We start from the raw sequence: 15871 nt of genomic DNA, 5'->3' as shown, positions 1-15871 counted from the left end.
TATATATAATAAATGTACAGTGTAATATGGGGTGTTATATATAATAAATGTACAGTGTAATATGGGGTATTATATATAATATACAGTGTAATTTGGCACATTATAGTGTATGTATACAATGAGTGTACAGTGTAATGTGAGATAAATAAGTATGGAGAAAAAAGGGGATATTATGTATAATCTCTATACAGGGTATCACAGAATATCATGTGTGTCATATCTGCACTGTCTATATGTGGGACTACAAGTCTCAGCACGCCCGAGCAGCCTGTGCTTAGCAGGCAGTGCTTGGACTAGTAGTTCTCCGGCGGGGAGTAACCATGGACCTCTTCTTGCAGACACACGCCAGGCTGGCTATAATTCACCTGCTGGGCAGAAACAATAAGGTAAGATTTGAGTTCTGACTAGAAAAATGAGCTAGAACCTTGACTATGGCTGTTTGCCTGCCTAGTCCTATCATTGTGCGCGTTCACGATAGCCGTGTTAAAATACAAGGGACATTGGGGTAAAATGTTTTGGTTGCAGATGGCTGCAGGGTGTGGAGGGGGGTGCGGGTGTCCGCAGGGGCTGCAGTGGAGGCAGCAGTCCGTCAGGTAACACGACATAGCCCCGTAATGTAGAGAAGCCCCCGCTCCGTCGTTGACTACATTGGGTTCTATGGGCTTGCATTGCAAACACTATAACTCAGCCTTACAGCTGCATCCCGCTTGAGCGTCTCACACACACTGATGACATTTCGTATTTGCGCGCTGTTTTGCTCTGGGGTGACGTCGCCTAAATCCTGTCCAATCACCGTCGGCCGCTGGTCAGGACAATGGAGGCGAGCCGACCAATGAGGAAAGGGGACGAGTTGGCGGCGGCCAATCACCGTCGGCCTAGGCTGAGAGTAATGTTACAGATTGGGAAGAGTGTGAAGAGGCTGCGTATCGATCCCGCTTTCTCACACAGCCATTGCAGTACATTGAGCTCCATAGACACAGCATTGGGTGAGTATACACGGCACCAAACTGACACAGTGACTGGCAATGTCTATGGAAGGTAAGTATGGTGCGCGAGAATGGACGTCAAATCACCTCCACCCGTGGCCCGTATTAATCCGCCTAAAGACGTCAAATAATCCCGGGCCGGGTTGTGGTGGGATTAACGTTATAAACATCGGGGCGGATAAAACGGCGAATTAGCGGGGCAGAATTGTGTGTGAACGGGGGGTTACTAGACGGTAACGGACGGCAGGAGGCTGTGTGTGACTGGAAACCTATACATGGTTTTATTATTACGTGCGATAGAAGTGTGAGGTGAACTTTTAATAACGCCCGGTGCTGGGGGGGTGACCGGGCACTGACGCCCCCCGAGAACGGGGGTTATAAAACAAAGCCCGGGAGTAGGCAACGGGCACCGACACCCGTCATATAAGCGGGGCTGGTGGGGGTATATGCAGGGCGTATTGGCAGGAGATGCCTCAATTACCTCAGGATGTGCTGTAACATGGCTGACTATGGGGAAAACAAGAGAATAGGATACGACGAGGAGGGTGGCGGCTGTCACAGGCGACCAACCGACTTGTGGAGATGGGCTGAGGGGGGTTGTAATCGCCCCTGTCCGCCCAGCCCGGTGGCCCCGTCGCTGCTGCTGCTGCTTGTCTATGAGATGGCGGTTGCGAGCCGCACTCTCTCTAACATGGTGGTTTTAATAGCGTGAGGGGGCGCGGGCACGACAACAATAGGGAGAAAGGGCGAGCGCGGCCCCGACGACGGCGTCATTCCTAGAGGCGGGAGCGCGCCTCTGTCACACACACACATATACAGCCCCGCAGTGTAATGTCTACGCTCAGGCACGGCAACGGAGCGGACACGTAATAATACCGGAGATAGCAGTCAGTCCCCGACTGCGGTCATCCCCACAACCGCCCCAGGGGACGGGAGGCCGCGTGGAGACATTTCAAGGGGACTTTCTTTCATCAAGAAGCGGGAAGGAGGAAAACAAATGTCTTAGATGACTCCCTTACTCCTTATACAAGTCCTACGAAGTGACTGATGGTGGTTATAGGGGAGAGGGGCAACTAGGACACTATTTAAGTGGAGGAGGGGCCGCAACCCCTCGGTGAGATACAGAAATGTATTGTCTATCTACAGGGTAGGGGATAAGTTTCTGATCACTGGGGATCCCCCTCAACCATGAAAATTGGGGTCACGTGTATTAAGCTACCTGCGGCTTTTGGGTGTAAATAGGGTCTTTTAATGCCCTGTGCTTTGCGCCTATCTTTTTTTTCTTCCACATGTTACATCGCCCTCGCCGCTTTTCGTCAGGGAAATGTGGCTTAAATGGAGATCCTTTTCACGCTATATCTGACTTGTCTTCTTTTAAAGGGTCACGTGCGCTCTAGTACATGGCCAGCACTAAAAAGCGGCAGTAAAGGCGCATTACTATTATCTAACACGTGTGCACAACATTTAATAAAGAGGTGCGCCTATATCATAAATGGACCGCACAATGTAACTAGTCTAGAAAATACGCATATGGACAAAAAAAAGGGGCAGATGATAGATAGCCCCCCCATGGTGTGATTCAAGCTTTACAGCTTGTGTGTGATCACCGCTCTGTTATTTTCTCTGGGACTGAGCGCTGTACTCTCCTACTTCTGTCCATCCCATAGAAGTGATTATTATTATTCAGCTTGCTTATATAGCTCCATCCTATTCCACACCGCTTTACAGACATTGTCAATCACTGTCCCATATAAGGGCTTACAGTCTACATCCCCCATCAGTATGGCTTTGGAGTTAAGATCAGTACTGGTCCCTTACACAGAGAACCAAGGTGTACTAATCTCTTGCGCTCCATGCAAAGTGTGGACATCTTCAAGCTTTCATGCTTAAGAATAGAGGCAATGAGCGCTGATGTGATACAGAGGTTTGGGATCCTAAACCCCAGATGCTAAATGGCATGTCTGAGAGGTTTCCTTTAAGCCCCTTTTCTATAGCATGGTACCGGATCGTCTTAGCACCGGGAACTGCTTCAATCTAGACACCAAAGTTACTGCATAGCTGAGGACTAGGCTACTGTATAATAACGGACAGACTCAGGTTTATCTCAACTTGACATTTTTAGAAAGTAAACCACTTCATGTTGCTGGTTGTCATCTATGGTGACAAGAAACAATTACTCTGTTCTTGCAGGTACCAAAAAGGCAGTATCAGGTATTTTGTGGTACTTTTGGCAGTGGAAAAATGATAACATTGATCCAAGGTGAGCTTAGGCAATCCGGTCCCATGTATTGGAAAAGGGCCGTAAGTGAGCCAAAGTGGTACTAGAAAGGTATATGTCCAAACACTGCTCACTTGCGTGACAACCAGCAGGTAAAACAAACTGAAAATCCCTACATGGAGCTGGTCTAGTGTAGTTATTTTCTTAAAATTCTCCTTGTATGTAAGGCAAGTAAATGTTCTTCCAAGTTTTTCTTGGGCTTCATTCACATCAGTGTCATAAATTATGTTCTATATGGGGAGAATAAAAAACAAATGTGATGACTTGTATATCACCACAGAGATATATATATATGTAGATTTATTTATTTATTTTCTCCATAGATATTAATTTATAATGTGTTCCATCAGGGAATCTATAAACTTTAGTCGGGGGGGGGGGGGGGGGATAGCTTTGTATTTTTTTTTTTTTTTTTCTAGCAAAATGTAACAATCTGCAACAGAGGTTACTGGCAGAGATGACAAAACAGATGTGAACAGAGTCTAATGTTAAGGGCAGAGCATGCGAGTTAAAGGGGTTGTACCATGATGTGAACTGAGCAGGGCCTTTGTCCCGCTGCACAATTAAGCCTGACCAAAGCCAAGCGGAGTAACTGGCGATGGTCGGAGCTCCCATTCACTTCGATGACCACCACCCATCTCGCCAACACTCAACCTGTTTGAATTTGGAGACAGAGAAAGGTCCCGCTGAGTTTACTTTGTGGGAGAACACCCTTAAAAAAAATAATAATCACAATTGATAAATAAGACTAGGATGGGTGGTAAGTGACCCGTAAACTCCAGTGCTTGGGAACCTAGAAGAGGAAAAAAAAAAGAAGAAATCAAGTTTCAATGAGAAATCTTTAATTTTATAATCATAAATAAAAACCAAAAAAAGTATACATTTAGGCAGTTTTATACCAGACAGGATGAGCTGAAGTTTTCGATTACGTATGCTGGATGATGAATTTGGTGTATTTTTAGACCCTTCTTTTCAGGCTATGAAGTGGAAGTCATACAGTCAGAGTTGCAGCAAAATACATATAAAATTATATAATTATTAATTAATTACTTTAGGTGTTCTCATACTGATGACGTATCCCTAGGATGAGTCATCAATATGTGATTTGTGGGGATCTGACACCTAGACCCCACAAAGATCAGCCGATCCACTGACAGCTAATGAGTATAAAAAATCTATTTGGAGTCGGAAAACCTCTTTGTGTGCTCTGTTTACACCAAAAGGTTATATAACTAAAAATTGTTAGTGTTTTTATACTTGAGGTCTATTTCTCATTCTTCCTATTCAGTGCTTTCAAGCAGAAATCTTAGAAATCAGCATATTGGAAAATAAGAGGTCATCATTATCAGATCAGTGGGTGTCTGACTCTTGGCTCCCCTTCCGATCAGCTGTTTGCCAACACTGTAAGGCTGGTCTTACACGACCGTATTGATTTTACAGACTGCAAGTTGCTGATCAGTGACATAGACACTGCAGATGCCCGTGTCCTGCCGCACTTGCCCATAGAGTTGTATGGGCGAGTCCATGCGGTGAATTAACAGCCTTTGCGGTCATGCTCTATAAAGTGCAGACCTCAGTTGCGGCCTGGCACACCACGTTTAAAATATCCGGTGGTGTAAGAGACCGCACTGAATATAATGTGTCCGCAATTGAAAACCCTCATTTGCGGACTTACATTATGGCTAAGTGTATGGGACTATGTGTATGGGAATTACACTTTTGTGCACAATATGTAGTAGGGCAAGCTCAGCCCACGTGGATAATAATACATTACTATACACCAGGCATTGTCTTTCTATGTAGAGATTAAAAGTGTTTGGATGTTCACACTTGCACTTAGATGAAGGCCCCAAGTCCTGTGGGATCATGAAGAGGGAATGGTGAATGAGGAATGGTTAGTTTGGAGGCGACTAAGTGTTAAATTAGCAAGTTTTATAGGCCTGCGTAAAGAGATGTGTTTTTAAGGTGCACTTGTGGAATCTGATCATCCAGGGTAGTTCATTCCAGAGAACTGATGCAACTCAGGGGAAGTCTCGGAGGTAGGAGTGCGAAGTTAGGCTTATGGGGATGTTAGTCTTGAAACTTTGGCAGAACAGAGAGCATAGGTGGAAGAGGGTGATAAATATCCACTGTATTCTATAGTGGACAGTGTAGTGACTGGTATAATCCAGAGGCATCAGCCTAACATTTAGATTGAAGGATGATCTTGGATGCTGCATTTAGGATGAATTGGAGAGGGGAGAGTTTAATGGGGGCAGACTGGTTAGCGTGGGGTTACAGTAGTCAAATTGAGAGTGAATCAGGGTCACAAAGGGGTTTTTGGATGTTTCCTTGGGAAGGAAAGGGCATTAGTATTGAGGTCCTGGAACCCCTCTGATGTGTTTATGGGTTGTTTCACCTGCCCATGATCAGGTTGAGAATTCTGGTCAATGTGTCGGCTGCTTTGAATGTAATTTACAGCATCGTAATCTTTTATATAATGGTGTGAACTTGAATGCCCTGATACTTGGCATCTAGTTAGCATAGACATGTGTGGCATATTAAAACTCAGTTATGCACCCTCTTAGGTCAGCAATATAGGTCCAGCAGTTTGTGGGGAGGGTGACAAATGTGGTGAAGCCCTTTTAGGTATAATTATTGTAATTGTAGTTTCACATTGACCTCTGTAATACAGGCCTGAAAGCACTCCTATGTGTTACTGACACATGAGCCCTAAAAGTGGTGTTATGTCTATGCCAGACATTGCTTTAGCTGTCATATGGATGTGTCTAGCATGTCCTGCCATTGCATGTGGAGATGTGGCATGCCACCACAAAGAAAGAAAAATCTCACTTACATCCTCCGTATTATCTATTGGGCTTCCAGTTCTTGCATCACATGTGGTCCATCACGGGATATGGGGGGAGGGTAACATTTGAATTATTCCCAGCACATAAGATTTCCGGGCTGAGCGCACAACTTGCTTGTTATACTATTTTAGGATTATAATTTTGACATGCTGGAAATAATGTAACATGCCAGGATGTTTGGACGCTTATAAAAGAAGCATTTAATATAGAGTAACAACTTGCCAATGTAACATTTTTAAGCATTTTATAGATTACAGGGGGAGTTTGGTTGATGTGTCCTAGATTTAAAGTGTTCCTTTCAAGGTGTGATTGACCGCACGCAGTGAAACCGCAGCCACATGTGATGGCCAATCGTTGCCCGATATATAAAATTGTGCAGCAGATAAATTAATATTGTGTAACTTTTAGACCGTGCAGACTAGATAGTCAGAAAATGTACCAAATTTTCCAAAGTACCCAATGCTCTTTGAAAATCTTACTTACTTTTATGATTTGGTTTAGAGTTTGAGAAAAACTTGGTTACATTTCTGGCTAACTATTTTGCATATTAAACCCCACCCCTTCTCAATAAGCCCCTCCAACCTGTCATACCAGACACACAAACCATGAGAAACTGTCCAAAACCCACAAAGTGAGGCTCTATTCCCATCTTTGTTAGGGGGAGTCTGCTTGGGGACCCCTCGAACGGAAACCTATGCGCATTAAAAAGCGGTTACATGGGAAACCGCTGGATTCCATAGACTATAATGGGGTTCCTGTGATTTTTTTTTTTTTTTTTTTGCTCAGTTTTCGCATGAAACATGCAGACAGAAAAGTGAAAAGTTCTGCACAGACCCATTATAGTCTATGGCAGTGATGGCGAACCTATGGCACGCGTGCCAGAGAGGGCACGCAGAGCCCTCCATGCTGGCACGCGTGCGGTCGCCCGGATCGCTCACCAACAGGGAATCCGGTACAGGATTCCCCGTTGATGAGTGATCACTGCCTTCAGTTGTATGTGCAAATGCACATACAGCTGAAAGCTGTCAGGGTAGGCCGCGGATCGCGCGACCGCGGCCTACACTGGCTGCAGAGTTTGACCTCTGCCCCGACGCGGGCGCGATGACGTCATCAGCGCCGCCAGTGACAAGAAGGTGGATGCCGGCGGCTCTTCAGGGGTGAGTATGAGAGTGGCTCACTGTGTATATGATGTTGGGGGGAGCGCTTATAATACTTGGTGGGGTGTATGATACTGGGGGGGAGTGTATAATACTGGGGGGGCTTATAATACTGGGGGGGCTTATAATACTGGGTGGGGTGTATAATACTGGGGGGAGTGTATAATACTGGGGGGGCTTATAATACTGGGTGGGGTGTATAATACTGGGGGGAGTGTATAATAATGAGGGGGCTTATAATACTGGGGGGAGTGTATAATACTGGGGGGCTTATAATACTGGGGTGGCTTATAATACTGGGGGGTGTACTAAAGAGCATATAATACTGGGGGGGGGGCCTATTTATAAGCACACAATACTGTGTGTGGATGCCACTGTGGAGCATATAATCCTGTGGGGGGGGGGGGGGACACCTACTGCAGAGCATATAACACTGGGGGGCTACTGTGGTACTGTGGAGAATATAATATTGTGTGGTGGGCCCACTGCAGAGCATATAATACTGTCTGGGGTCCCCTCACTATTTATATCACACAGTATCTGTTTTATAGCAGACGTGATATTAGTACAGGATGTAAGAATATTACACGGTAACTATAAAACAGATCCTGTGCGATGTAAATAGTGAAAATTAATTGTTCAAAGTACCAAATGCCGAGACCTTTACATTTCAGTACAACGTTGTTTGTATTATTGAAAGCTCTGTAAAGCCCCACATGACTGTAATTTTTGGTCAGTAACTGTCCGCAATTGTGGATCCGCATAGTATTAAGTCTATATTGTCGTGTTGGCACTCCGCGAAAATTTTGTGGGTTTTGGGTTGCAGTTTGGGCACTCGGTCTCTAAAAGGTTCGCCATCACTGGTCTATGGGGTCCAAAGTTTACTTTTGGGGGTGGGGTCCCCAAGTGGACTCCCTGAACACAGATGTGAATCGGGCCTGAGGGGAAAAGCAGGTCATGTTTTGTTTTTTTTGTTTTTTAAGTATTTGACACAAATAGCATCAAATTCTGGTGCATGGTTATTAGTTTATCTAACCCATTGTTCTCAATCTCAGCTAATATTTGCTGTTCTGACTGAGCAGGATATGATGGAGAGAAGCTGATCTGTGTGATATATAGGATTATATGATAGAGGAGAGAAGCTGAGCTCTGTGATATATAGGGTTATATGATAGAGGAGAGAAGCTGAGCTCTGTGATATATAGGTTATATGATAGAGGAGAGAAGCTGAGCTGTGTGATATATAGGGTTATATGATAGAGGAGAGAAGCTGAGCTCTGTATATATAGAGGTAATATGACAGGAGAGAAGCTGAGCTGTGATATAGGGTTATATGATAGAGGAGAGAAGCTGAGCTCTGTATATATAGAGGTAATATGACAGGAGAGAAGCTGAGCTGTGATATATAGGGTTATATGATAGAGGAGAGAAGCTGAGCTCTGTGATATGTAGGGTTATAGGATAGAGGAGAGAAGCTTAGAGAAGCTGAGCTCTGTGATATATAGGGTTATATGATAGAGGAGAGAAGCTGAGCTCTGTATATATAGAGGTAATATGACAGAGGAGAGAAGCTGATCTGTGTGATATATAGGATTATATGATAGAGGAGAGAAGCTGAGCTCTGTGATATATAGGGTTATATGATAGAGGAGAGAAGCTGAGCTCTGTGATATATAGGTTATATGATAGAGGAGAGAAGCTGAGCTGTGTGATATATAGGGTTATATGATAGAGGAGAGAAGCTGAGCTCTGTATATATAGAGGTAATATGACAGGAGAGAAGCTGAGCTGTGATATAGGGTTATATGATAGAGGAGAGAAGCTGAGCTCTGTATATATAGAGGTAATATGACAGGAGAGAAGCTGAGCTGTGATATATAGGGTTATATGATAGAGGAGAGAAGCTGAGCTCTGTGATATGTAGGGTTATAGGATAGAGGAGAGAAGCTTAGAGAAGCTGAGCTCTGTGATATATAGGGTTATATGATAGAGGAGAGAAGCTGAGCTCTGTATATATAGAGGTAATATGACAGAGGAGAGAAGCTGATCTGTGTGATATATAGGATTATATGATAGAGGAGAGAAGCTGAGCTCTGTGATATATAGGGTTATATGATAGAGGAGAGAAGCTGAGCTCTGTGATATATAGGTTATATGATAGAGGAGAGAAGCTGAGCTGTGTGATATATAGGGTTATATGATAGAGGAGAGAAGCTGAGCTCTGTATATATAGAGGTAATATGACAGGAGAGAAGCTGAGCTGTGATATAGGGTTATATGATAGAGGAGAGAAGCTGAGCTCTGTATATATAGAGGTAATATGACAGGAGAGAAGCTGAGCTGTGATATATAGGGTTATATGATAGAGGAGAGAAGCTGAGCTCTGTGATATGTAGGGTTATAGGATAGAGGAGAGAAGCTTAGAGAAGCTGAGCTCTGTGATATATAGGGTTATATGATAGAGGAGAGAAGCTGAGCTCTGTATATATAGAGGTAATATGACAGAGGAGAGAAGCTGATCTGTGTGATATATAGGATTATATGATAGAGGAGAGAAGCTGAGCTCTGTGATATATAGGGTTATATGATAGAGGAGAGAAGCTGAGCTCTGTGATATATAGGTTATATGATAGAGGAGAGAAGCTGAGCTGTGTGATATATAGGGTTATATGATAGAGGAGAGAAGCTGAGCTCTGTATATATAGAGGTAATATGACAGGAGAGAAGCTGAGCTGTGATATAGGGTTATATGATAGAGGAGAGAAGCTGAGCTCTGTATATATAGAGGTAATATGACAGGAGAGAAGCTGAGCTGTGATATATAGGGTTATATGATAGAGGAGAGAAGCTGAGCTCTGTGATATGTAGGGTTATAGGATAGAGGAGAGAAGCTTAGAGAAGCTGAGCTCTGTGATATATAGGGTTATATGATAGAGGAGAGAAGCTGAGCTCTGTATATATAGAGGTAATATGACAGAGGAGAGAAGCTGATCTGTGTGATATATAGGGTTATATGATAGAGAGAGAGAGAAGCTGAGCTCTGATTTGGAGCAGGGTTTCTTTGTAAAACCCCTGACAAGACTCCTAGAAAACCAGAGTCTTGATTCCCCCCCCCCCCCCCCCCCAGAGAGTGTCAGCTCTCTCTCCCTGTATCACTATTTTATAGGGAAGGCGTCAGTCACTGTTTGGGCCGGGTAATGAGGATTCTCACTGTCTCATCCAGGAGTCCTTTCAAGAATTAAGCTGGCGATACACATTTGATTTAAGACGGTCGTGATGTGCCTTGTCGGATCATTCCTGTAAACAATCTCTTCATCGACATTTACTACTAAACTGGGGGCAATGTTGTTTTTGTTAAAATAAAAAAAAAAAATTGTAAACCACTAGCCAAAAGTCTCTTAACACAGCACTTGTTTTCCCACTAACAACATTGATGCCCTATTCACAGGGTAAGATAAGTGTCTGACCGCTGATCATAGAGAGGGAGGTCCCTAAGGCCCAACGTGAATGAGGTGATCATACTTGGCCATTGCTCCACTCACTTCTATAAGACTTTGGGAATGACCGTGTTAGTTTCCTAAAAGCAAGTGGAGCGATGACTTAGAGGACCTTTAACCACCAACTCCTGCATGTGTTAGGCGCTGCTCTACTGACTCTTTCACAGTCGGTCACCTCATATCACAAGACAGACTGTGAAAATTTCACCTCTATAGATAACAGAAATACAGGTTGTGTGCATATGAAATGTATTATGTTTTGCAAAACATGGAAGTAAATCTCATCTGATGGCAAAAGGAAAAACTTTACCTAAGGAAACTATCACTACTTAATCTCTTGCTGAGGTCCAGTCCTGCTAAAGCATCCACAAAGGCAAAAATACTGCAATCCACTTGTCTGTACTAACCTAGCTGGATGGAGCTTGCAGAGCAGTTTACAAATGTCTACATTTCTTTTCTTACAGAACATTATTAAAATGGGGAAAGGTGATCCCAAGAAGCCCAGAGGAAAGATGTCCTCGTATGCTTACTTTGTGCAGACGTGCAGAGAAGAGCACAAGAAGAAGCATCCTGATGCATCTGTAAACTTTGCAGAATTCTCCAAGAAGTGCTCAGAACGATGGAAGGTAAAATATTCATGATGTCGCTGGCAATCCAGTCACCTTAAACTCAACTCTAGCTACAAATGTATGCTCTGAGCATAAAAATAATACTGTACATGCCGCATCCCATTGCTTGTTACAGTACATTTATTACAGAATTTGTTTCACGTGGCAGTCCACTTCTGTATATTGAGTTTTATCTCTTCTCCGATAGACCATGTCTGCTAAAGAGAAGGGAAAATTTGAAGATATGGCGAAAGCAGACAAGGTCCGCTATGAGAGTGAAATGAAAACTTACATACCACCTAAAGGAGAGACAAAAAAGAAGTTTAAGGATCCAAATGCACCAAAGAGACCACCGTGAGTTAAAGATTTTGCGCTGAGAAAGTCCACAGTGGTGAAGTTTTTCTTTGTGTAGATGCATCTACTTACAACACTTGCTTTCTACAGATCGGCTTTCTTCTTGTTCTGCTCCGAGTTCCGTCCTAAGATCAAAGGAGAACATCCAGGTCTGACTATTGGAGATGTGGCCAAGAAACTAGGAGAGATGTGGAATAACACTTCATCAGAAGACAAGATGCCTTATGAAAAGAAAGCTTCCAAACTGAAGGAGAAGTACAAGAAGGTAACTTTCAATCTGTATTGTAAGAATTGTGACCAAATCATGCCTTATTGATTTGTTGGGGTGACCCCATACGGTCTGGGTTCTGTCACGTGACTTTTTTTTTTTTTTAATTGCTCATAAGCAACTCCGCAAACTTTCACGTTTAGGAAAGTCTTCACCCTCAAGTTGTCGTAGCGCCATATATAAAGGGGTTTTCCTGGACTATGATAATGACTGTTGTGGCCTCTTCTCTGCTAACCAAGTACAGGGCCACACATTGTATTGTGGCTGTTCTTAGTATTGCTGCTCAACTCCAATCATTTTAATGGGACAGGGCTGCATCATCACCATGTGATCAATGACTGTGATGTCATTGGCCTGATAAGTGGGGCTCACCAAAGTGCCACAAGTTCTTTAAACAGCTTATAGGGTTTAGTATCTCCATGAAGTTGTGTTTTTGTCACTGAGTGACATGCTTAGGGATATTTGCTGAGCTACATGTGCCAGTTTTCTGGCTCAATTTGCACCTAAAAGACAATTTACATGCCCTAAACCATAATTATGTATTTTGTGACTCGTCACAGAGTATCAATAAAATAAAAATATAACAAAAGAACCGCTCAAACCCCTTTAAATAGAAAGGAATGGAAACATACTTGATTGAAGGCTGCTGCGGATAAATCCCCGACTGGAGAGGATGCAAATGCACGATGATGGAACCGAAGAAAATAAGATATCCAGCGCCAGAAAGATTTTTTTAAAAATTAAAACTTCACTTTTACTTCATAAAAAATAAAATGATTACAAAAATGGATCCACTGAGTAATACAAAGATAGTAGCTTACGCGTTTCGGGGCTTCATAGTATGCCCCTTACTCATATCAATAAAATACACAGTTCCCAAAAATTTTGCTGCATAGGAATCCAGTCGGGTTTCATTTCTCACAAGATGCAGCAAGTGTATCATACATCATGAGCTGAAGCGATAAATATGGCCTAAAACCAGTTTAGTAAGCCTGCCCCATTGTAGTCTGCATTGCTGTTCTTGCCAACAAAAATAATGGAAGCGTAAACCTGCTGCAACTCAATGTCAAGGTTTCCAAGGCTGTATATTGCTGGCCTACCCTTAGGATAGGAGATCGGTATCATATTGGTTGGAGTCCAACACTTGGCATCCCCATGATCTGCACAGTTTATGGAGTTGGAAGCTGACTGCTCAGTACACTGCCTATTAGCTATGCCAGGGGGCTGCCTCCTAGTTCTGACCTGTCAGGTCTCTAGTATGAACAGAGCCTTAGACCAGTTTTAGTCAGCTATAATACAGGTAACTTTTTCTTTGAATTACCAATGCAATACCTGGACCTCCTGCAGTTCTCTACTTAGTACACCGTAGGCTGCAGTTCTAATGAACCATAGGCGTTTTAGGTATTGTAGATGTTTTCAGACGCCGTTGACCATAATCCAAGTGCAAAAGAACACATTTATTACTGTATAAAAGCCGCCTAAGGGATAATCTAATCTGTTGTGATCAGGCACCAGAGGAAACCAGTGTGAATAAAGCCTTCCCTAGACACGCCAATATTGCCCGATACGTGACGTGAAATGATAATGTGAGGTGGTTCTACTTTTCCAATGGCATGCTATGGAGTATAGTGTGTTGTACGTATAGCACTGCTCACCATGGCTTTATGCTGAAGGTGGCACTGTGTAACCACAAAACTTGCTTTGTCCACTACTTTGGTTTCTTGAGGAACATTCTTTTCTATCCTAGATACACATTGATGCGCAAATATGTAACTCGATTATGTAGTGGATATTCTAACAGAATACACTCCTGTTTTCCCATCTATATGGTCTTCCAGGCCTATATGGAAGTGTATGTGATGATAGACCTACACCACAATTCTCTGTGCTTCCAAGTACCCCGTTATAAGCACTCAACTTACATTCATCACACGAATGCCACAGGCCAAGAAACACACCCCTACCAATCTGATATTAAATTAATTCTTAATTATTATTTTTTTCTTCTTTTTAATAGGATATGGCATCATATCGGTCTAAAGGCAAAGTAGATACAGGAAAAAAGGCTCCTGCTAAGCCCGAGAAAAGCAAGAAAGCAGAGGATGATGATGACGACGATGAAGAGGAAGACGAGGAGGAGGACGAGGAAGAAGAGGAGGACGATGAGGATGACGAATGAGCATCTTTATGGGTGTTTTTCTGTTTGTTTTTTTTTTTGTTTTTTTATTTCGTCTATATAGCATTTAACCCCCCTGTACACAGCTCACTCATTTTTAAAGACGAAAACAAATCCAATATAAGAATGTGTAAGATTTGTTTTTAAACTGTACAGTGTCCTTTATTTCCCTTTTATTTTATTTTGTATAGTTAACACACTACCAGCTGTGTCTTTAGAATTCCCTGTTTTTTGTTTTTTTTTCCTTTTTATTTACCCCTCTTTTTTGTGGTTTTCAAAGGCCACTAACCTTGCCTGGTACAGGACGGGGGTTGTAAATTGGCATGGGAATTTGAGCAGGTTCATGTTGTGCACAGCACAGATTAGTTATATAGGGATGTAGATCATTTCATCTTCAGTTGTCTTAGCATCATAATTGTTGTTCTGTTTAACTGAATACCACTCTGTAATTGCAAAAAAAATGAAAAAAAAAAGTTGCAAATGTTTTGTTGACATTCTGATTGCTTCTAAGTAAAGACAATTTTTTTATTACCACCGGTGTTTTCTTTGAATTTCACATACCTTCAGCGTTTGACACCTGAACAAACTACATGATATGTTAATGACTCATAATCTGTTTAGTGTTGATGTTATCATAAGTGGATGTCTGACCTTACCAACTTGTCACCTATCAACGTTTTCTGATCACTTGGGGTCCCACCACTAGAATCTCCCTTTGATGACAAAAATGGGAATGTTCTGTCCTCCATTTATATTTAGTTAACCTCTGCCCACAACTTCGTCTGCATGTTGTTAGCGTCGATGATCTGCCTATATTTAGCAAATTGCTGCCATCGAAGGTTTGCCTGCTCCAGTGTTTCAGCAGCTCTTAAGCTGTCCTGCTGCTGTACTTGTTCCTCACGCCGTGCCTGTAATTGTTCCGACATCTCAGCAACTCGCTGGGACGCCATATAATGAGCATCTTGTTGGCCTCGATGATCACCCTCCGCTCCGCTTGAGGAGAATTCTGTGACTCTGGCTACCTTCATAGCTGTCGCTGTTTGCGACAAATTAGATTTTCTTTTTCCCGGCATGTTTAAAAGTAGCAAACTGCCAATTTGGATTAAAGGTGTTTTCCCATCCAGTGTGTCAGCACTGCCTGGACCAGATCAGATAATATGCAAATGCAGGTACAGAATCCACTGAGGATTAGCTGAGTGTTTACATAGAGAGATGAGCTGCTGCAAGAGCAGTGTAATATAGGATGTGAACATAAATTCATAACAGTTGTGAAGCCATGTCATTTCCCGGGATAAAAAATAGCTGTTGTGTTAATCGAGGTTACAAACTATGTGCCAAACTTCATCCAAGTCCATTCAGCCGTTTTTTTGTGATTAACTAACAAACTTCCAAGCAAACTTTCACATTTATAATACTGTATTAGGGTTAGTTCACACACATTTATGCGTGTGCATATTCCGTGCACGGCATCCCGTTGTGACTTTCCGCTCTGCATTAGGCTCAAATGAATGGGCTTAGTCCAGAGGGTGTTGTCGCGAGGCAGACACTGTGCCTGATTCAGCCACGGAATCTGCCTGAAGAAATGGCAGCTCGCTTTTTTCCACTAGCGGCAACATGCCGCTAGCGGAAAAAAAGGACGCTAGCGTTCTACATCGACCACCATTGTGCGGGGGCGTATTATGATGTGGATTCCGTGCT

The 15871-nt window shown here is 42.9% G+C and overlaps 1 protein-coding gene across 2 annotated transcripts; it reads left to right on the top strand.

Annotated features, from left to right (window-relative positions):
* Nucleotides 1-850: 850 nt before the first annotated feature.
* Nucleotides 851-14704, top strand: HMGB1 (high mobility group box 1). 2 transcript variants are annotated; one of them, XM_075265988.1, is made up of 5 exons: nucleotides 851-986; nucleotides 11232-11393; nucleotides 11584-11729; nucleotides 11820-11994; nucleotides 14015-14704. In XM_075265988.1, the coding sequence occupies exons 2-5, from the start codon at nucleotides 11244-11246 to the stop codon at nucleotides 14174-14176; spliced, it is 633 nt and encodes a 210-aa protein (XP_075122089.1). In that variant the 5' UTR covers nucleotides 851-986; nucleotides 11232-11243; the 3' UTR covers nucleotides 14177-14704. The 2 variants fall into 2 exon arrangements, with proteins under 2 accessions (XP_075122089.1, XP_075122090.1); XM_075265989.1 differs by having other exon boundaries at nucleotides 884-1038.
* Nucleotides 14705-15871: the final 1167 nt, after the last annotated feature.

The sequence above is a fragment of the Leptodactylus fuscus genome, chromosome 2 (genome assembly GCF_031893055.1).
Source record: "Leptodactylus fuscus isolate aLepFus1 chromosome 2, aLepFus1.hap2, whole genome shotgun sequence".
Classification (NCBI taxonomy): Eukaryota; Metazoa; Chordata; class Amphibia; order Anura; family Leptodactylidae; genus Leptodactylus; species Leptodactylus fuscus.
The sequence above is the reverse complement of the archived record's forward strand: the minus strand, read 5'-3'. Positions and strand labels throughout refer to the sequence as shown.

What these genes read in the sequence shown, in the direction of transcription:
- HMGB1 (XM_075265988.1), top strand. Translation starts at nt 11,244, where the DNA reads ATGGGGAAAGGTGATCCCAAGAAGCCCAGAGGAAAGATGTCCTCGTAT. An exon ending in AATGCACCAAAGAGACCACC is followed by an intron (nt 11,730 to 11,819) that starts GTGAGTTAAAGA and finishes TGCTTTCTACAG; the next exon opens with ATCGGCTTTCTTCTTGTTCT. An exon ending in TGAAGGAGAAGTACAAGAAG is followed by an intron (nt 11,995 to 14,014) that starts GTAACTTTCAAT and finishes TCTTTTTAATAG; the next exon opens with GATATGGCATCATATCGGTC.